This window comes from Pelophylax lessonae (assembly GCF_965119305.1).
Source record: "Pelophylax lessonae genome assembly, chromosome: 12".
In the NCBI taxonomy this organism is placed as follows: domain Eukaryota; kingdom Metazoa; phylum Chordata; class Amphibia; order Anura; family Ranidae; genus Pelophylax; species Pelophylax lessonae.
In genome coordinates this window covers 39,223,296-39,245,016 of record NC_138779.1, presented here as the reverse complement: position 1 = coordinate 39,245,016, position 21,721 = coordinate 39,223,296, and the positions used below count along the sequence as shown (strand labels likewise).

General features: G+C 44.6%; 1 protein-coding gene across 2 annotated transcripts in view; it reads right to left on the bottom strand.

Moving 5' to 3' along the window:
- Positions 1–7,483: 7,483 nt before the first annotated feature.
- The window catches only part of CLDN19 (claudin 19), a 54,455-nt gene continuing 40,217 nt past the window's right edge, over positions 7,484–21,721 (bottom strand). The window contains exons 3-5 of one of the 2 annotated variants that reach the window (XM_082273911.1): positions 19,228–19,312; positions 14,757–14,958; positions 7,484–7,895 (exon numbers count right to left, since the gene is read on the bottom strand). In XM_082273911.1, the coding sequence (XP_082130037.1) occupies positions 14,799–14,958; positions 19,228–19,312 (245 nt within the window). In that variant the 3' untranslated portion in view covers positions 7,484–7,895; positions 14,757–14,798. The remainder of the gene's footprint in view (positions 7,896–14,756; positions 14,959–19,227; positions 19,313–21,721) is intronic. The other variant, XM_082273910.1, reaches the window with a different exon arrangement.

Sequence of the window (21,721 nt, the reverse complement as noted above, 5' to 3'; positions counted from 1 at the left end):
ACTTAGAATGGGATGCCATTAATGTACATTTGAGTGTAAAGGCAGGTGTCCCAATACTTTTGATAATTTAGTGTATAGGCAGCTGAAGTTATATACAAATTATGACTTTTTCTTTCAAGTTGAGCTTGACCCACATCTTGAATTTCCGTATTAGTCAATACGGTTACTTTTCACTTTTTTAGAACCAATAGGCAGTTTCAGGAGGCAGGAGGGGATGGGCCAAGCTCGGCTGTTACAAGATCTTCACATAACTTCTGTTGCCTGTTTTTCTGGATACACTGATAGTTTTGACTGCAGATTTCACTGACGATAAACACTATCTATGTATTTTTTTTATCATGTGCTCAGGTTAAATATCCTGGTTTTTTAATAGCTTTGCTATAAGGTTAGACCATTAGGTTCTAAATGCTTTTTGGAGAAACTGATCCCCCTAAAAAGTCTGGTTATCCAACTAAATTAAGAATAAGGGACTGTGAATTATACTTAGTATGTTAAAAATAAGGTTCAATTATTCACAAATGTCTATTTAATAAAATGACTGAATTGGCTAAATATATGGCATATACAATATATGCAAAGGAAAGAGATACACTGCTCAAGGTAATGGGAAGCTTGATGACCAACAGCGGTGCTCGCCCCGGCTCGCCTCCGTGGACAGTCAATAATGAAAAGAAATGGCTACACTCAGATGTGGTCAAAATCCAGGTTTATTGGACATCCCAATGTGGCAAAAAAGTGGCAAGGTAGACGCGTTTTACACACTAAGATGTGTGCTTAGTCATTAGTAATAACTAAGCATACATCTTAGTGTGTGAAACGCGTCTACCTTGCCACTTTTTTGCCACATTGGGATGTCCAATAAACCTGGATTTTGACCACATCTGAGTGCAGCCATTTCTTTTCATTATATACAATATATGGATTGAATGAAAAGTGTGACCTTAATACTGCAAATCCAGTAACTTGGATTTTAATTTATTGTAGTAATAATATTGAACATTCTAATTGTTTGTTACAGGTTCCGTACTTTGAACACTGTCATTGCTCTTTCAACTGCTTTATTAAAGTGGTTGTAAACCGCGGCTGCTAAAAAAAAAAAAAAACAAACCTGTAAGCAATTGTATAATGTGCTAGTATGCATTGCATTATGGAATACTTACCTTAGTACGAAGCCTTCCCACGGTGCGCTGCCACCGGTGAGAGGGCTGACATCTTCCCCCAGTTTTTCTTCTGGGTTTGCGCGCTCTGGCTGTGTGATTCGCCGGAGCCGATATGACGCCACTCCCGCACATGCGCGCAGGAACCCTCGGTTACGGCACGAAGCTTGGAAGTTTCGGCAAGGTAGGCCGGACCTTCGGAGTGCATGTGCTGGTGATGTCACTGGCTGCACCCAGGGTAAAAATCTCCTAAACGGTGCACATTTGGGAGATATTCATTTTATCTACAGGTTAGGCTTGTTACAGGCTTACTTGTAGGTAAAAATTACCAAGCAGGCTTTACTATCACTTTAAGGCCCAGCTCCAGTTCCCCCCCCCCACCCCTGGAATACCCCCAACTGTATTTTATGTACCAGTCATGTGATGGGCAGGGTCCTTCTTCCTCTTTGGATCTCTTCTGGTGATGGGCAATCATCAACGATGCAAAGAGCAACACTAGTGTCAGAGCTTTTCTCTGCATCATTGTGTGTAAGTACAGGGCACAGTGGTGATGCCGCCTTAGGTAACCTGTAGTGGTTGAAAGTAATTACTGTGGGAGTAGTTCTGGGTAGGAGAGGAGTATTACAGCCAGAGTTTCTTTTTTGTTCTAAACACTTCCTGCAACCCCAGTCTTTATTTTAAATAATATTGCCCGTGAGTTGGGATTTAAAGTGCTACTAAACCCAGGGGCCTGCATTCACTATATCTGGTCTCCTACAGAACACAGAACATGGAAATGTGACTATTTTAGTAAATATAAACTGCTAAAATACCTTTTCTCATCAGCGGTATAGAGCAGTCTTATAACTTCTATCAGTGTCCAGCCGAGCACTGGTTAAGGCTTGTAGGAGGGGGTTTTCATTCTCCTCTGACTGTCCTATGAGGCTACATGGACCCTGACTTTCTGCCTGGACAGTGCTGATTGGCCCTGTGCTGATCACATGCACCCTACCAAAAAATAAAAAATAAACTCGTTAGCAATCCACACCAAACTGAGCATGTGCAGAGTGCCCCCAAAGCTCTGTACTGTCAGCAGATGGATTGGGGATAGTAAAAGAAGGGGAGGATCAGAGAAGACAGGATCAAACAGCCTTTTTACACAATGCAGAGGATTAACCCCTTAGGTTCCACAATAAGTATAACTTTACTGCATATACAGACTTATTTTACTGTTGGGATTTAGTAACACTTTTAAGGAATGTCATGGTTGTCAAGGACAGATTAGGGGATATTAAAGGCAAACAATGTTTTCTTAAAAAATAACAAACATGTTGAACTTACCTGCTCTGTGCAGCGGTTTTGCACAGAGCAGCCCCAATCCTCCTCTTCTCGGGCCCCCCCCCCCCCCCATCACTCCAGGCCCCTCCCTTCTGTTGAATGCCTCCAGAGCAATCAGCTCTTTGTGTCCACTCAGACATGGAGCTGCAGTTCAGCCCCACCCTCTCTCTTTTCTCATTGGCTCACTGGCGGTGATTGACCAATAGCCAATGGCTCAGCCAATGAGGAGGGAGAATCCCCAGAGAGCCGATGCTCATGTGCACATTGCTGGATTGAGAGGGAACTCAGGTAAGTACAAAAGGGGGGGGGGTGTTTGGGAGTTAGAATGCATGAAGGTAAAAAAACTTCAGCCTTTAGAACACCTTCCATTGTAAATGTCATGTGAAAGATACAAGGACTAAAAATACTAGTTTCCTAGCTGTGTCTGGCCTATAGCATTCATCAATTAAAATGTATTTGTTCTAGTTAGTTCAGAAACCCAGAAACCAAAGCTTTAGCTAGACAATTACCATTTCCAGAAGGATAAATTACAAATTGCAGCCTAAAGCCGGCCATGCAGGGATCAAAATTTCGATCTATGTATGGGCACACTGATTATACAGCCAGCCTGGCCTTTTTCCAAATTGATCAGTCCTGTTGGTTATAGCCGGTGGCACTGATCATTGTATTCTGATGGTGGGGAAGGCCCCCTGGTGTCACAATACAATCCCACAGCGGGAGGATTCCCCCATCCATCTCGAATGTGTGGATGGGGGAATCGGATCATATTTTTTTAATCAATTTACTGGTTGGACGAAAATAAAATGATGAATGTAGGGGCTGCTTTAGTCTCCGCTGACTCCGTGGCCACAGGTGTGGGGTGACAACTGTTCTAAAAGCAAATGCAAAAGCAGTGAATGTAAGGCTGATAATGATTCAGACCAGTCCCCAAACATTGCAGGTAGAATTGGACAACACATAAAAAAAATCGAAACAATAATTTAAAAAAAAGACACTCCCCATATGCCGCTATTTCCGTTTTAGTTGGTTTCACCTTTCTTTTTCTTTAAAACTGAAGTACTCTGAAAATCCAAAACTGTAGTGGGGCTCTCCTGAATTGCAAGAGTTAAATGCTCATTTTTGTTTAGAGTACCATTTTACTTATATTATTTTTCACTGCTGTAGACTTCTTCCTCTCTGTGCAACTGGTCCGCTAAGGCTGCTTCTCCTCAACATTCCATTGGCTGCATTCTGATGTCATCAAGTACATTGCAGGACCAGCAGTCCTGCATTGTAGGCGAGGACGCCAAGGGCTGCCAATAGCTCAGAGCATTGGAGGGAAGAGGAGCACGGGATTTTGGCAGAGTGAGGGAGAGGGTAAGTTAGACTGCTTTGTAAAGGTATCCAAGACAAAAAATGAGCATAGCTTTAACATTTCATCATCCAGTTTTAGTTTGCACATGGGCATTAGAATATACATATACACATTATGACCACTCACCTAATATTGAGTATGGCCCCCTTTTGCTAAAACAGCCCTGACCCCAGGGGCAGACTGGCAACTTTCAGCCCAGGGGGCACGTACAAACCAGAGGCCCATGGTGCAGCGACCAGGCCCCCGTTCCCACTCTCCCTCTTCCTGTCCTCCTCCTAACCCTTATTCCAGGCTGAGGCTCCACTCCCGGGACTCTTTACTCACCGACTGAATCCTGGTTCTCAACCAGGCCAGCATGGGGCGGTTGCTGGGATAGCTTGGATGGGGCTGGCCGGGGGAGGAGAGTCTCCAGTGGGGCAAAAAACCGGCCTCTGCTCAGACACAGTTTACACCATCCATGCTGGGCATGCTGGGGGGGCTGCACTCTGTCCTTGTCTTCAACCTGCACTCAGTAAGTCAGTGGCGGGACTTCTCTTCATCAGGAATCCTTTAGGCATGTCTGTGGCAGAAACAGTGCAGCCTTTGTATGGGGCATCAGAGCAGCCCAGGGGGCAATTGCCCCCCTGCCTCCTTGCCCAGTCCTCCCCTGCCTGACCCATTGAGGCATGGACACCAAAGTAACATCCACATGAATGGCAGGAGCCAAGGTTTCCCAGCAGAAAATTGTCCAAAGCATCACACTGCCTCTGCCGACTTGCCTTTCTATACCGCATCCTGGTACCATTTCTTCCCCAGGTAAGTGACGCACATGCACCCGCCCATCCACATGATGTAAAAGAAAACCCGATTCATCAGACCAGGTCACCTTCTTCCATTGCTCCGTAGTCCAGTTCTGATGTTCATGTGACCATTGTAGAAGCTTTTGGCTATGGACACGGGTCACCATGGGCTTCACAGCCCCATACACAACAAACTGTGATGCCCATTTTTTTCTGCTTTGACCACATTAACTTCATGGACAACATGTTCACTTGATGGCTAATCAATCCCACCAATTTTCAGATGCCATTGTAATGAGATATTCCCTTTACCCGTCAGTGGACATAATGTTATCCAACATTTTCAAGCACATACCATGTGTTGATTCTTCTATGATGTTCAAAGGCCAAGATCATCTGCTACAGTCATTCATCCTCTGTCTAAAAGTGAATTGAGTATTAACCTCCAATACATAATGATAAACATAAAAGTCTATGCCCACCTTATGCCTGAGAAAGTGTAAACAACAGCAGGACAACGGTCACCAGGATGGAAATTATGGGTCAGAATGGTTAATGGGGGAATCACCGAGGCCTGATATGTATGGTTCGGTCTGATTCAAAGGTTTACCAATATTTCAAGTCAAAAATCCCCCTAATAATGTAGTCATTCCAGAACAGAAAACATTTTACAGTTGAATAATTATTGACTTACAAAAAAAGAACGATATCCCTTCAGATTGTCTTTTAAAAAATAAAAATTGGTGGTGGCATCAAGTAGTTGATGGTGCGTCTACCCAAAACTAGAGTGTTGATTCACCCATTGGCTCTTTATAGCAAACCTGGTCCTCTAGGGATGAAACCTTCAGCTTAGCATGTGACCATGGTCTACAGCAGGCGTGTCCAACCTGTGGCCCGGGGGCCGCATGCGGCCCGGAACCGCAGGCAATGCGGCCCACTGCCCCCTGACAATTTTTATTTTTTTTTTGCTGGGGAGGAAGGAATTTGAGTCGGGGGCATGGCCACAGAGGCAGCCTCGGAGGGGATCATCCACTAGTTGTGTTTAAATTAGGGCTGGGGGGACGCAGCAGCGTTTTATTACTTATATACCTTAACTATAGTATATATTTTATATGCGGCCCGAGAAAATTTCTCTACACTCAATGTGGCCCAGAAAAGCCAAAAGGTTGGACACCCATGGTCTACAGGTATCTACTCCATAATGTACAGTCCAATAATTGAAAAAAAGAAGGGAGACCGTAACCCTTTTTAATGTCAGGTGGGTAGAGCTGAGAACCCAGGTGCAGGGATTTGGCTTCAGTATATTTGATTTAAAGAAGCCAATGGGTGATTCAAATACCTAAATTCTACTTAAAACGAAAAGTATATAGAAAGCCAAAACTTTTTTTTAAATTATTGGATAGGGTAGGGAATAATTAAAACCCCATGTGGGCTTTCTTGCCATCTGAGTCCCATTAATGAGATCTCCCCTCACTTCCTGTCCTGTATACACAACAGGAAGTAAAAGGAGATCCCTCCAAAGTGAGGAAAATCCCCTCTTAGACAGTTGCCACTGGAAAAAGTGTACCCATTGGAAGAATTTTCAGTTCTGATGACGACTGAAAGTTTTATTTTTTCCTTTGCTTTCAGTCCCTATTGGGGACACAGAGAAAAATAAAACCGGGTAGGGGTTCTAATCATTCATACAAAGTTTTGGCTTTAGATACACTTCAAATATCAACTAAAGGCCCGTACACACGTACCGATCGTCGGCAGACAAGCGTCGACCGACGAACGATCTGCCGATTGTACGCTTGTTAGTATGATGCCTCCGACAGCCGCCAGCGCACATTCTGCCGACAAGAATCTGTCATGCAAGCATTAAAATTTTTGTATGCCGACACCAGAGCGGCCGATTGTTCGCCAGTCAGTACAGAATTCGGCCGACAGACAGCAGATTTGCAAGACTGGGCATGCTCAGAAAAGAAAAAAAACAGGGAAAGTTAACCATCACATGACATCACTTCTGCAGTCGGCTGTAGTCGGCGGACAAAATTCTTGTGCAGTCTTTGCACTTTTCAACAGACACCGACAGCCCGGGGACAAAAGACGGCCGATCGTTCGCCGATGATCGGTACGTGTGTACGGGGCTTTAGGAATGACTGATTTGTTACTTGTTACAATTAACACCTATCAAGAATAGAGCAGTAAATGGATTATTGCTTTTAGTTGTAAAATGGTTGCTCCTTAAACAGTGTAAATAATGGTTAAATGAAAACATTTGTTAGAAAAAAAAAATGACCTTAGATTTATACAACAAGAAAATAACTAGAAAATGAAAATGGTCCTTAGAGACAACTGACTGAATTATAACAATTGGTGCATACGAAAGTGGAGATGTTGTTTGTAGCAACTAACCAGGGATCAAAAGTAATTTTCCAGGTCAAGCCTAAAGTCCAACTCCAAATGAAGTGCTATTTCAGTTTTGCATGGTATTCACATTTGTTTAGCTTTGGTTGGAAAAGGGATGTTGGTAGACCATGACTATGCAATGTACAGCATGGTCCTCCACAAGGAGTGCTTGTGACACGGCGAGAATGCAGGAGGAAAATTCAGAGACAGTTGTCAGCCCATAACAGGAAGTTCCTGATCTTGGACCTTCATGGCAGTATCACCAGGTTTTATTTTAATTAAAACTGCAGATGGAAATGACTTTTGAAATTATGTCAACATGTTATAGATTATTTGAGATTTTACTGATTGGGTTTACATATACTTTAATGAGAGTTTTTAGAAGAAATACAGTGTATCATAACCAGAATCCACCGCTCCTTCTATCTGTCATATCTATCACAAAGCCAAAGGATAATTTTGCATTCCTTGCATTCCTCCAAACCTACTACTAGTAATTGTTGCCTTGAGGTCAAAAAGAATCCAGCACTGGAAGCTCTCCCATATATGAAATATCAGCTTGGGGCAGAGTTGGCTTTTTTATGAGAACAAGCATCTGATTGGTTGCTATGGACAACACCTACATTTTCCTGTTTATCAGGGTTTATGCACCAGTCCTTGTGAAATTCACAGCTGGCCAGTTGGACATCATCTGGGTCCTTCAGTCCAAAAAAGCATCAGTTCCTTTTGGTTATATCCTGTAGACTAATCAGGTCCATCACAACGCTCCTCAAAAATGTCTCTCTTTCTCGATACTTCACAATTCGTCCCAGAGTCTTAGTCAACAGTAACGTATAACTTGATGACTCCTGATATTAACTTGTCTCTTCCTTCTTCTTTATGGGTATTTTTGTGGTTCTAGATAAAACAAGGATTACAAAACACAACTCTGGATTATGTCTCACAGTGTTTCTGTGTAATCATATTTTATACTGTGACAGATATAGAATTCCTTGTTCAGAGCACTTAAAATCTCAGGATGAAAATGGTGATGTCATGAGAACTGCTTATTTATAAAAAAAAAAAGATAAAGTGTACTCTCCTGGCATGTGCATGAGTTATATCATTAGTGGCCCAATGGTTGAAGAGGAGGGATGAAGATCTGTGTACCATTGGGGATATTTTTTCTTCACTTCCGGCTCCAGAAAACAACAGAAAATTAACGAAAATTCCCCAAAGCAGTGGCGGCCGGTGCGTTGGGGCGCAGGGGCGCCGCCCCCCCCTATCCATGCGTCCAGCCTCCTAATCTACATGCGGGGCGCCAGACGCATGGAGTTCAATGGGGCTTTTTTTTTTTTAATCAGCTGATTAGAGCCAGAGGCTCTAATAGGCTTCAGCAAAGGGTGGACCCGGGGCGCAGAGCAGTGCGCCCCGAGCCCACCCATTGTGTGACAGTAGCGAATGAAAATTCGCTATTGTCACACGGATCCTCCTCCTGGCCAATCAGGAATCAGGAATACATGGAAAGTGGCTGATTGATTACCTCTCCATTTTCACCAGACATAAAGGATTAAAAACTCAGTTTGACCAATAAACAAATTCTGGTTTCTATATTTCCCTTTCCACCATTTTGAACTTATTTGCCATAGCATAATAAACCAACGCTTTTACATTTATAACATTTGGTTAAATTTTTTATTATTTATGAATTGCTTGTTTGATTCTACAATTTCTGTTGTGGAATATATTAACTACTAAGTAATATGTATTATTTGTGTTGAGCATACCCATAGACATTTTCCCTATATCCAATGTGATTGAATTATGCAGGCAGCCAACCTCTCCTTGTAAAAATGATGGCTTCATATGTTTTTGGTCACAAGAGGAAGTATGCAACTCAAGAGTTCTGACTTTACTAGCTGCATGCTTGTTTTGGGTCAGTGATTGATAAAATAATGAAGGTAAAGGGAAAGTACAGCCAGTGAACTGGTATTTTTAGAAGGAGGTCATCAATGGCAGAACCCATATTACCCCAGTATTGATCAGCACAGCATGCTGGAAGAAGAAGAGTTAACATTGTAGAGGAAGTCTTCTGGAAGGGCTGACCCAGACCTCACACCACACCTGAGCTAAGTACACATCTGATTGAACCTGGTCAACTCCAACACCACAAATGTGAGTGCGATTTAAATGTCCATTGACAACTTTTTTTTAATGCACTATTATTATGTGAAGTAGTTTTGTTATAACATGTTTGGGTGGAGGTTGAGCTCTCCACCTATAATAAATTTTTATATCTAGTGATTAATTTACTGATATTGAGCTCAGGTTGCTTGCAAGGGTGGGCATAGTTCACTCTCTCCTACAGAATATGTTAAAAATGCTGTATAAAGATTTTTGAGAGTGGAAGAGTCTCATACATAGTGGTAAATGTTACCAGCCACCCAGTCTTGCAAGGGGTGAACAGTAAATTATAATCTAGCCATTGTAACCTCTGCCTCTAATTATATCGTTAAATGATTATTAAACCCAATAACAAAACATGTACATAGATGCTGTGACTGCATGATTGAAATCCAGGCAAGCTGTGATATACACTGTTACCAAAAGTATTGGGACGCCTGCCTTTACACGCACATGAACTTTATTGGCATCCCAGTCTTCGTCTGTAGGGTTCAATATTGAGTTGGCCAAACCTTCGTAGCTATAACTGCTTCAACTCCTTTGGTAAAGCTGTCCACAAGGTTTAGGAGTGTGTCTATGGGAATGCTTGACCGTTCTTCCAGAAATGCATTTGTGAGGTCAGACACTGATGTTGGACGAGAAGGCCTGGCTCGCAGTCTCTGCTCTAATTCATCCCAAAAGTGTTCTATCGGGTTGAGGTCAAGACTCAGGCCAATCAAGTTTCTCCACCCCAAACTCCCTCATCCATGTCTTTATGGACCTTGTTTGTGCACTGGAGCGCAGTCATGTTGGAACAAGAAGGGGCCATCCCCAAACTGTTCCCACGAGGTTGGGAGCATGAAATTGTCCAAAATGTCTTGGTATGCTGACTCCTTAAGAGTTCCCTTCACTGATACTAAGGGGGAGATTTACTAAAACTGGAGCAGTCAGAATCTGGTGCAGCTGCACATGGTAGCCAATCAGCTTCTAACTTACGCTTGTTCAATCAAGTTTTGACAATAGAACCTGGAAGCTGATTGGTTTCTATGCAGAGCTGCACCAGATTTTGTACTTTCCAGGTTTAGTAAATAAACCCCAAAGGAGCAAAGCACAACCCCTGAAAAACAACCCCCCACCATAGCCCTTCTTCCACAAAATGATTTGGACCAGTGCACAAAGCAAGGTTCATAAAGACCTGGATAAGCGAGTTTGGGATGGAGGAACTTTACTGGCCTGCACAGAGTTCTGACCTCAACCCAATAGAACACCTTTGGGATGAATTAGAGCCGGTTCACACTGGGGCAACTTGTCAGGCGACCTGGTCGCCTGCCATGTCGCCGTGGGTCGCCTGTCATAGATTAGCACAGGACCCATTCTAATAGGAGCGACACAAGTCGCTCTGACTTAGAAAAAGGGTCCTGAGCTTCTTTGGGGCGACCTGCATTGACTTCAATGATATGAAGTCCGTGTAGGTCTCTCCGAGGTCGCGGTGCGCGCTGTGCACCGCGACTTCACAGGTCGCCCCGGCAAGTCGGGTCGCCTGTATGTGAACCGGCTCTTAGAGTGCAGAATGCCAGTCAGGCCTTCTCTCCAACATCAGTGCCTGACCTCACAAATGTGCTTCTGGAAGAATGATCAAACATTCCCATAGACACACTCCTAAACCTTGTGGACAGCCTTCCCAGAAGAGTTAAGGCTGTTATAGCTGCAAAGGGTGGGCCAACTCAATATTGAACCCTACGGACTAAGACTGGGATGCCATTGAAGTTCATGTGCATGTAAAGGCAGGTGTCCCAATACTTTTGGTAATATAATGTATCACACTTGTGTTTTTGGGTTTAAAGAGGAGTTTCGGGCACAGAAGTCATTTTTCACTGAACATACCCCCGGGACAGTCAGGGCTAGCACATTCCACAATGGCTAGCCTCTGATCTGTCCCGGTTCGCACTTACCTTTTAGAAGAAATACTTACTTATAAAATTTCTTCCACAGCGTTTCCATCTCTCTTGTGGGCAGCTGAAGCCGGCGCGGTCCTCTTCTGTGTCTTCTTCCGCGTCTTCTTGTCCCAGAATGCGCCTGCACCGGCCCCTCTCGTCACTTCCGATGCGGCGCCGCATTCCTCCACAGCTTCTGGGCATGCCCAGAAGCTGTTTAGCAGGGGAATGCGGCGTCGCCCGGAAGTGACGAGCGGGGCCGGTGCCGTCGCATTGATTCCTGGGAGCGATGACATTCAGCTCCCAGGAATCAGTGCAAAACAGGAAGTGACGGGTGAGCCGCGGTGCTGAGGGAGGAAGTGAAGACTAGGTGAGTATCTTCGATCTTCAATTACAAGGTGAGTGAATAAAAAAAAAAAAATCTAACTATCCAATTCTGTTTCAGGTTAAGGTAAAGAAGCGGACGGGCACAAAAAAAAAATATCGATTTTGTGCCCGGAACTCCGCTTTAAGTGTGTTCCTTCTTTTTCAGTCCATGTGAAGGATGTGTAATTAAGCGCACCACACACATAGTGAAATCTATTGCATGGGCTGCATTAATCCATGTTAATGCAGTCCATTCACTTTGAATAGGTCCTTGGTGAGCCTCAACACACACAACTTCATCTCAGTGTGTTTGGGTGCACTGAAGGGCGTTTGTGTCCACTGTATATATACATTGGGGGGGGGGGGTAAGTGGTGTGCACATAGGGGTACATTCAATGTTAAGGCTATAGCTGGGTTTCTGTGTCCAAGGCTGTTTTAAGATATTGGTGGACTCCAATCCTATCTTATCTATGAAAACTGTCTTAGAAGAAAAAGTAGGGTGCCACTATCAATGCCCTGCCAAGGCAAGGTACAGATTCTGAAAAGCCTAGTTTTTTGTTGTCATTTTGTTGTATAAAATGTCATTTATTTTAGGGGGTAGCCCTTTAAACAAGGGCTCCATGCATGGACATATTTAGGGCCCATCCTTGCCTGTGAAAGACATCAGTTTACTATACTTTTTATCAAACATTGGGTAGATTTGTTATATTTGAAGGGCCCCTTCATACTCTTTTGTGTGTCAATCTGTAATCCTAAAATATTTTGTTCAAAGGTTAAAGTAGAACTTTAGGCAAAACTTTTGCCTTCATTTTGGATAGAGTAAGGGAGGGTCATAACCCCTGTCAGTTCATTTTTTTTTTACATCTGTGTCCCATTGGGGAGATTTTCCTTCACTTCCTGTCCCATAGCCAAAACAGGAAGTGAGCACAAATCCTGCAAATTAAGGGAATCCCTTTGGGACCCCCAGGTCACCAGAATTTGTGACCCCATTGGAAGATTTCCCCTCTATTACTTTTCTGGGGATAACCCAATATTTGGGATATTCTTTTACTTTCACTTCCAATTATAATAGTAAACAGGACAAATAGAGGGTAAATCTCCTTAACCACTTGCCTACAGTGCACTTTCACCCCCTTCCTGCCCAGGCCAATTTTCAGCTTTCAGCGCTCTCTCACTTTGAATGACAATTGCGTGGTCATGCTACACTGTACCCATATGAAATTTTTATCATTTTTTTCACACAAATAGAGCTTTCTTTTGGTAGTATTTAATCACCGCTGGGTTTTTTATTTCTTACAAAAAAAATGAAAAAAGTCAGAAAACTTTGAAGTTTTTCTTATTTTTTGTGAGTAAAAAATAAAATTTTATTTAAAATAAATACATTTTTCTCCTTCACTGATGTGCGCTGATGAGGCGGCACTGATGGGCACTGATGGGCACTAATGAGGTGGCACTTATGGGCACTGATGAGGTGGCACTTATGGGCACTGATGAGGTGGCACTGATGAGGAGGTACTAATATGCTGCACTGATAAGTGGCACTGATAGGCGGCACTGATGGGCACTGAGAGGTGGCACTGACGGGCGGCACTGAGAGGTGGCACTAATGGACACTGATGGCTGGCACTGATGGAAACTGACGGGTGGCATTGATGGGCGGCACTGATGAGCAGCACCATCAGTGCCCACACTCAGTGCCCATAGTGCTGCCAGTCAGTGCTCATCAGTGCCTAGATGAGTGGGCACTGACTGGCAGCACTATGGGCACTGATTGTGGGCACTAATGGGGGGGCACTGATGGCGGGCACTGTGGGCACTGATGGTGGGCAGTTATAGCAGTTTATTTCCCTCTTGTGTAATCAGGGCACTGGTGATCAGTGCCCTGATTACATTTCTCTGTGTCCCCTATGAGGAGGAGCCGCTGATCGGCTCTCCTCGTCTCACACACTGACAGTGTGTGAGCCGAGGAGAGCCGAATAACGGCACTTCCTCATTTACATGTGACCAGCTGTGATTGGACACAGCCGATCACATGGGTAAAGAGTCATGTCATTGACACTTTACCGAGATCGGGATCGGGCCGTGTCCTAGCAACAGAGAGGCTGTGCTGGTGCGCCGTCATATGACGGCGCCCCAGGATAATAGGTACACCGCTCCGCCGTCATTTGACGGCGGGCGGGTAGTAAGCGGTTAAACAGGGGCACAAAAATTAATAAAAACTTACAGATGTTCTAATCTATCTCTACTCCATCCAAAACTCTATCCAAAACAAAAAAAAAAAAAAGTTTTGCCTTTAGTTGTACTTTTACTCCACCTTTTGCATCATGTTACACCCATATTTAGAGTGTCAAATGGTACAAATAGATTCCCACTGTCCCCCTTTCCATCACCAGACGCCACCCATTTCCTCATGACAGCGTGCTGCCACCGCAGACCAATTTGTAGTTCTCAGTGGATCTTGAGAATGGTGATCTGTCTAACTGGAAATCTGTACCTTGAGCTGGAGGAGGAGTCTGCTGGAGCCCGACATTGTACCCACAATGGCAATGCTTTAAAGGCTGATTTGCAAAAAAAATGTAAAAAAAAATGCAGTTTATCTGCAAATATATGTGCATTTTATTTATTTATGTTTTTTGTTTTTGTTTTTTATAAAAAGGTGGACTTGGCCTTTAGAATGTGTGTTTTCTTGGGACTTTGGATATGGGATGCCTGTGGGACCTGGCAACTCCAGAAGCATAAACAGCCAAATTAGGGCCCTTTCACACGAGCAGTCCGCTCGGCTCAGCAGGGGATTGCTCAGCTGAGCAGGCGGATGACAGGTCTGTCTCTGCTCACTGTGCAGAGAGGAGACGCACAGAGTACTACTCTTCCCTTTGGGGAAATCGAGTGAAAACGGACTGCCTGTCCCTTTTCACCTGATCTTATCCGATCCTCCAGACAGATAGAAAATAGGGTCACCATCTGTCTGGATTTGGTAGACAGGATCAGATAGCGGCGGGTGTCAGCGGACATGTCACTGCTGACATCCGCCACTCCATAGGGGTAAATGGAGGGTCCGATCAGTTCCGCCCCAAAAACTGACAGGCGGACCTCGGACTGCCCGAGTGAAAGGACCCTAACATTGTACGGCCCTCAGCGCCCATGTGAACGAGGCATTATTAGTAACAATTAGTAACATAGTGTTTCTCTGCATTGACTTAAAGTAATAAATAAATTGTTTTTCTCTTTGTATTTATTTATAAAATAATAGAAAAGTAATAAAGGATACACAGTATTAGGGGAACAGACATAAATGACACAGTTTAGATGAGGACACCTGGGGATGTAGCTGGTTAGGAGGGTTGGGATGGGCTGGGAGTTAGACGTACTCTCTGGTAGTAGCTGACGGCTGCGATTGTCGGTAGTATTGCTGTCCTCTGGTATCTATGTTGGGACATGAACAGCACAGGAAAGATCCTCCAATCATAGTGAGGCTGGAAGCCGCCCAGCCTACGAATAATGCTGATCCAAACTCATACCTAAAACACAGGAAAAGCCAGATGTCCCTTAATACAATCAGTACACAGACAGGAATATTTACTAAGACATCTTTTTTCTTTTTTTTTTTTTTTTTATTGGATAAATGTGTGAAGTTAAAATACACGCAGGGAAACAGTGGTGATGTAATGTAGCAATGAAAATATTGCAAAATACCAAATACTCAAATATATACTTTTTGTGTGTGTGTATAAATATACAGGTGCATCTCATAAAATTAGAATATCACCAAAAAGTTAATTTATTTCAGTAATTCAATTAAACAAACATATTTTTATATACAGTAAGGTCCATAAATATTGGGACATCGACATAATTCTAATCCTTTTGGCTCTATACACCACCACAATGGATTTGAAATGAAACAAACAAGATGTGCTTTAACTGCAGACTTTCAGCTTTAATTTGAAGGTATTTACATCCAAATCAGGTGAACGATGTAGGAATTACAACATTTTGTATATGTGCCTCCCACATTTTAAGGGACCAAAAGTAATGGGACAATTGGCTGCTCAGATGTTCCATGGCCAGGTGTGTGTTATTCCCTCGTTATCCCATTTACAAAGGAGCAGATAAAAGGTTCAGAGTTAATTTCAAGTGTGCTATTTGCATTTGGAATCTGTTGCTGTCAACTCTCAATATGAGATCCAAAGACCTTTTACTATCAGTGAAGCAAGCCATCATTAGGCTGAAAAAACAAAACAAACCCATCAGAGAGATAGCAAAAACATTAGGTGTGGCCAAATCAACTGTTTGGAACATCCTTAAAAAGAAAGAACGCACCGGTGAGCTCAGCAACACCATAAGACCCGGAAGACCACGGAAAACAGCTGTGAATGATGACCGAAGAATTCTTTCCCTGGTGAAGAAAACACCCTTCACAACAGTTGGCCAGATCAAGAACACTCTCCAGGAGGTAGGTGTATGTGTGTCAAAGTCAACAATCAAGAGAAGACTTCACCAGAGTGAATACAGAGGGTTCACCACAAGATGTAAACCATTGGTGAGCTTCAAAAACAGGAAGGCCAGATTAGAGTTTGCCAAACAACATCTAAAAAAGCCTTCACAGTTCTGGAACAACATCCTATGGACAGATGAGACCAAGATCAACTTGTACCAGAGTGATGGGAAGAGAAGAGTATGGAGAAGGAAAGGAACTGCTCATGATCCAAAGCATACCACCTCATCAGTGAAGCATAGGGGTGGTAGTGTCATGGCGAGGGCATGTATGGCTGCCAATGGATGTAAATATCCTCAAATTAAAGCTGAAAGTCTGCAGTTAAAGCACATCTTGTTTGTTTCATTTCAAATTCATTGTAGTGGTGTATAGAGCCAAAAAGATTAGAAGAAGATGTCGACGTCCCAATATCTATGGACCTGACTGTAGATGCGTTACACACATACACACACATTTTCATTTTGATGATTATTGCTTACAGCTAGTGAAAACCCAAAATTCAATTCAGTATCTCAGAAAATTAGAATATTACATAAGACCAATAAAAAAAAAAGGACTTTTAATACAGAAATGTTGGCTTACTGAAAAGTTGTTGCCAGCAGTTTAGACATTAATGGCTGTGTGTTGAGTTATTTAGAGGAGACAGCAAATTTACACCGTTATACAAGCTGTACACTCACTACTTTACATTGTAGCAAAGTGTCATTTCTTCAGTGTTGTCACATGAAAAGATAGAATAAAATATTTACAAAAATGTGGAGGGGTGTACTCACTTTTGTGAGATACTGTGTATATATATATATATATATATATATATATTTACATTTACAGGTGCATCTCATAAAATTAGAATATCAAAAAGTTAATTTATTTCAGTAATTAAATTCAAAAAGTGAAACTCCTATTTTGTATACAGTAGATGCGTTACACACATGCATGAAGTGATGCAAAATTGTCCACAGTCAGTGATGATTTGGGGAGCCATGTTATCTGCTGGTGTTGGTCAGGCGAGTTTGCTGGACAATCAAGCACAGTGATACCATGATCATTAAACCAGGTATTGGTACTTTTGGCAGTGTGTGCGGTGCCAAGTCCTGCTGAAAAATGAAATCCGCATCTCTATAAAGCTGGTCAGCAGAGGGAAGCATGAAATGCTCTAGAATTTCCTGGTAGAGGGCTGCACTGACTTTAGACTTTATAAAACACAGTGGACCAACACCAGCAGATGACATGGTTCCCCAAATCATCACTGACTGTGGAAACTTCATATTGGACCGCATGCAACTTGGATTCTGTGCCTCTCCACTCTTCCTTCAGACTCTGGGACTTTGATTTCCAAATGAAATAAAACATTTTCCACAGTCAGTGATGGTTTGGGGAGCCATGTCATTTGGAGACTGGGCTGCAGGGCAGTATTCCAACATAACGACCCCAAACACACCTCCAAGACGACCAGTGCCTTGCTAAAGAAACTGAGTGTAAAGGTGATGGACTGGTCAAGAATGTCTCCAGACCTAAACCCTATTGAGCATCTGTGGGGCCTCCTCAAACGGAAGGTGGAGGAGCGCAAGGTCTTTAAAATCCACCAGCTCTGTGATGTCATCATGGAGGAGTGGAAGAGGACTTCAGTGTCAACCTGTAAAGCTCTGGTGAACTCCATGCCCAAGAGGGTTAAGGCAGTGCTGGAAAATAATGGTGGCCACACAAAATATTGACACTTTGGGCCCAATTTGCACATTTTCAATTAGGGGTGTACTCACTTTTGTTGCCAGCGGTTTAGACATTAATGGCTGTGTGTTGAGTCATTTTGAGGGGACAGCAATTTGACACTGTAAGAGCTGGTTCACACTAATCCGACTCAAAGTCGCCCCTACTTTGGGCGACTTTGAAGTCGCCCGAGCAGCGTGACTTCATCGCGGCTTGCAAACGACTTCTCATAATAGAAGTCAATGCAAGTCGCTCCGACTTCGCCAAAAAATAGTGCAGGAACCCAGAGGCGTAACTAGAACCTTCAGGGCCCCGATGCAAGAAACCATGAAGGGCCCCCCAGACCCCTGGCCGGGGCCCTTCCCTTCAAGCCCGGGGCTCTTCCCACTAATCCTGGGGCTCTTTAATCTCATTGCATGGCCTTTTATTATGGTCCCGCATCAGGATCCTTTCACAAGTTCTGCAGTGGGCCCCCTTCCTGCAATCTTGGGGCCTCCCCACAGTGGTGAAATGCCAGGGCCCGGTCGCAAGTGTGACCTTTTGAGATCCTAGAAGTTCACCCACTGGTTTGCTACCGGGCCCCCTGGAGCATGGGGCCCGGTAGCGATTGCAACCCCTGCAACCCCTGTAGTTACGCCCCTGCAGGAACCTTTTTCTAAGTCGGAAAGACTTGAGTCGCTCTGATTAGAATGGTTCCATTGCACAGCATGGACCACTACTTGTCAGGCGACCAAGTCACCTGACAAGTCGGATTAGTGTGAACCGGCTCTTAAACAAGCCGTACACTCACTACTTTACATTTTAGCAAAGTGCCATTTCTTCAGTGTTGTCACAGGAAAAGATAGAATAAAATATTTACAAAAATGTGTGGGGTGTACTCACTTTTGTGAGATTATGTGTGTGTGTATATATAATATATATATATATCCAGCACAGCCCTTTCTAAACAAAGTGGGCACCTAAGTTTTCTCTTCTGCGTGAAAGTAACCCTGAAGGCTCCTTTACACTTGTATTCACACGTGCAGTGCCCTGTGAAGAGCGATCCACATTTGATTACCAGAGGGCATTTGACAGGCAGTGCAGAAGCATTATGTTGCCTCTTCACCATGTAATTATCGCAATACTATTTCACAATCGTGAGCGGCCCTATTGACTTACATTGGTTACGCTCAACAACAGCGCCGACTGCAGCATGCTGTTTAATTTTTGCTGCGGCATGTGTACAGCCTTGAGTGGCTGTATGCCCAAGGTAAGGTGGGTGATTGGGTAAAACTATGGCTCAACTACCTGGTTTTAACACCCACTAGCCACACGTGTGAATGAAGCATTATAGTGGTAAATGCTGGAGCATCTGACAGTTTCTTTTGTCCTTTGATGAAGTCCCTTTATTTTATATTGTATATTCAAACAGAAATTTTCCAGGTAGACATGTACAGAGTGTGGGTTTATGGCAGGGGGATCTTACTGCTGTTGTATCCAAGACCTGTAAAAAGGGCTGACTTTGCCAACTAGGCTCTTTCTATATCTAAAATATCACTTATGAATGGACTGACCCTTTAAAAGCAATGAATGAATTTTCACTTACCGGGCATTGATTGGTGTATTTGGGTTAAAAAAGTCATGAGAAACTTGCGTGGCATACCATGAAACTGCAATTAACGTGCAGAGACCTAAAGGAGAGAATAAAAGAAGGGTGCAAACATCAGATTAAACCATAGCGGATCTAAGGTTTGATTGGTGGAAGGATCTGATCTGTGATTTTTGGCATGCAGTATTTATATCTTAGGCTGGAGACCATCAGTTGTTTCATCATTTTAGCCAGAATTTTTTCAGGAATAAGTATTCATGCCCAACAGCAGAAGTCTCCAAACTTTCTAAACAAAGGGCCAGTTTGTCCTTGGACTTTAGGGGGGCTGGACTGTGGCCACTGGGAGAAGAAATTGCCCTGGCGTCAGTGGGAATTAAACCATGCATCTTTGGCATTAGGTAGAGGAATAGTGCCCATCAATGGTGTCAATGGGAGGAATAGTGCCCCATCATTGGTGTCAATGGGAGGAATAGTGCCCCATCATTGGTGTCAGTGGGGGGAATAGTGCCCCATCATTGGTGTCAGTGGGGGGAATAGTGCCCCATCATTGGTGTCAGTGGGGGGAATAGTGCCCCATCATTGGTGTCAGTGGGGGGAATAGTGCCCTATCATTGGTGTCAGTGGGGGGAATAGTGCCCCATCATTGGTGTCAGTGGGGGGAATAGTGCCCCATCATTGGTGTCAGTGGGGGGAATAGTGCCCCATCATTGGTGTCAGTGGGGGGAATAGTGCCCCATCATTGGTGTCAGTGGGGGGGAATAGTGCCTCATCATTGGTGTCAGTGGAAGGGATACTGCCCCATCATTGCTGTCAGTGGGAGGAGTCGTTTCCCATCATTCAGCTTCGGGTGTGGCTGCTGGAAGGTTCTCTGGCTGTGTGTCTGTTGCTGCTCCAGGTGATCTGTGTAAGAGGGGAGTGAGGTGAAATCCCTCCCAGCTCTCCTGGCCCCCTTCTGGGGAAGCCATGGAGGCCAGCAGGGCCTCTCCTGCTGGAGGCTCTCAGACATCCCCTGGGCGGATGGATGGCATCCCTGCTCCCAGTGGCGGTTTTAGGCACGGGCGAACGGGGAAGCCGCCCGGGGCGGCATTTTTTCATAACACGTGGGGGGCGGCATGCCCGGGCCGTGGACCGGTACCGGTCCGTGCATAAAATGGTACCGGACCGCCCGAGCCCCGTTCGCCCATGCCTAAAACCGCCGCAGCCGAGCCGAGCCGAGGAGCAGAGCATTGCTCCCCCCCCCCCGAGCCCGCCCATTGTGTGACAATAGCGAATGAAAATTCGCTATTGTCACACTGATCCTCCTCCTGGCCAATCAGGGAGCGGGTCCTCCCGCTTCCTGATTGGCCGAAAGGCAAACCCCACACGCCATTGGCCGAGGAGGAGGCGCCGCAGGAGGACTGAAGAGACGTGAAGAGATGTGAGGTAAGTGCTGTGCACGGACGGGTCTCGGGGGGGGGGGGGGGAGAACGCTGGCGCTCTGCATTGAAAAGTGGCACTCTGGCATGGCATCTCTACATTGAAAGGGGGCAATGCTGTGGCATCTCTACATTAAAGGGGGCATTGCTGTGGCGCTCTGCATTAAAAGGGGGCATTGCTGTGGCGCTCTGCATTAAAGGGGGCAGTGCTGTGGCGCTCTGCATTGAAAAGGGGCAATGCGTTTATAGGGGGCAACAATGCTGTGGCACTCTGCATTTATTGGGGGCAACAATGCTGTGGCACTCTGCATTTATTGGGGGCAACAATGCTGTGGCACTCTGCATTTATTGGGGGCATTGCTGTGGCACACTGCATTTATTGGGGGCATTGCTGTGGCACTCTGCATTTATTGGGGGCATTGCTGTGGCACTCTGCATTTATTGGGGGCAATGCTGTGGCACTCTGCATTTATTGAGGGCTGTGGCACTCTGCATTTATTGGGGGCAATGCTGTGGCACTCTGCATTTATTGTTATATTGTCATGTTATTTTTTTTTGGGGGGGGGGGGGCGCCGGGAGGGAGTCTTGCCCGGGGAGCAATTTAATGTAGAACCGCCACTGCCTGCTCCTGCGCAGCTCGTGGTTGGTGATCTCTCTGCACCTGGTGAGGATGAAGATGCTGGATCCATTCGGGAGCGAGTGGTGGCCGGGATCAAAGTCCTCAATAAGGAAAGAGACAAGCTCTACAAGCCTAGAGCGGATTTGAAACGCCTGAGAAAGCAGCGTGAAGGCTTGTTCAGCAAGAACCGTGGATCCATGGATTCAGAGGTCCAATTAGCGAAAGTCCGTGTGGAACATCAAGAAACTATCGTGGCCATGATGGAAGGCAGGGATGGTCCCTTCAGGGAGAAGTTTTGCAATGAACGATGGTTTGCAAAGATGGAGGTGGAGGAGGAGACGCCCAGTTCTGACCCCCTTCCCCCTTAAGGTGAGGTAAGCAGCCCATTGCCATCTCAGGGCTCAGGAGGCATGTTGAAAGTTATACAGGTAATGGAGTCTCCAATGCAAGAAGATCA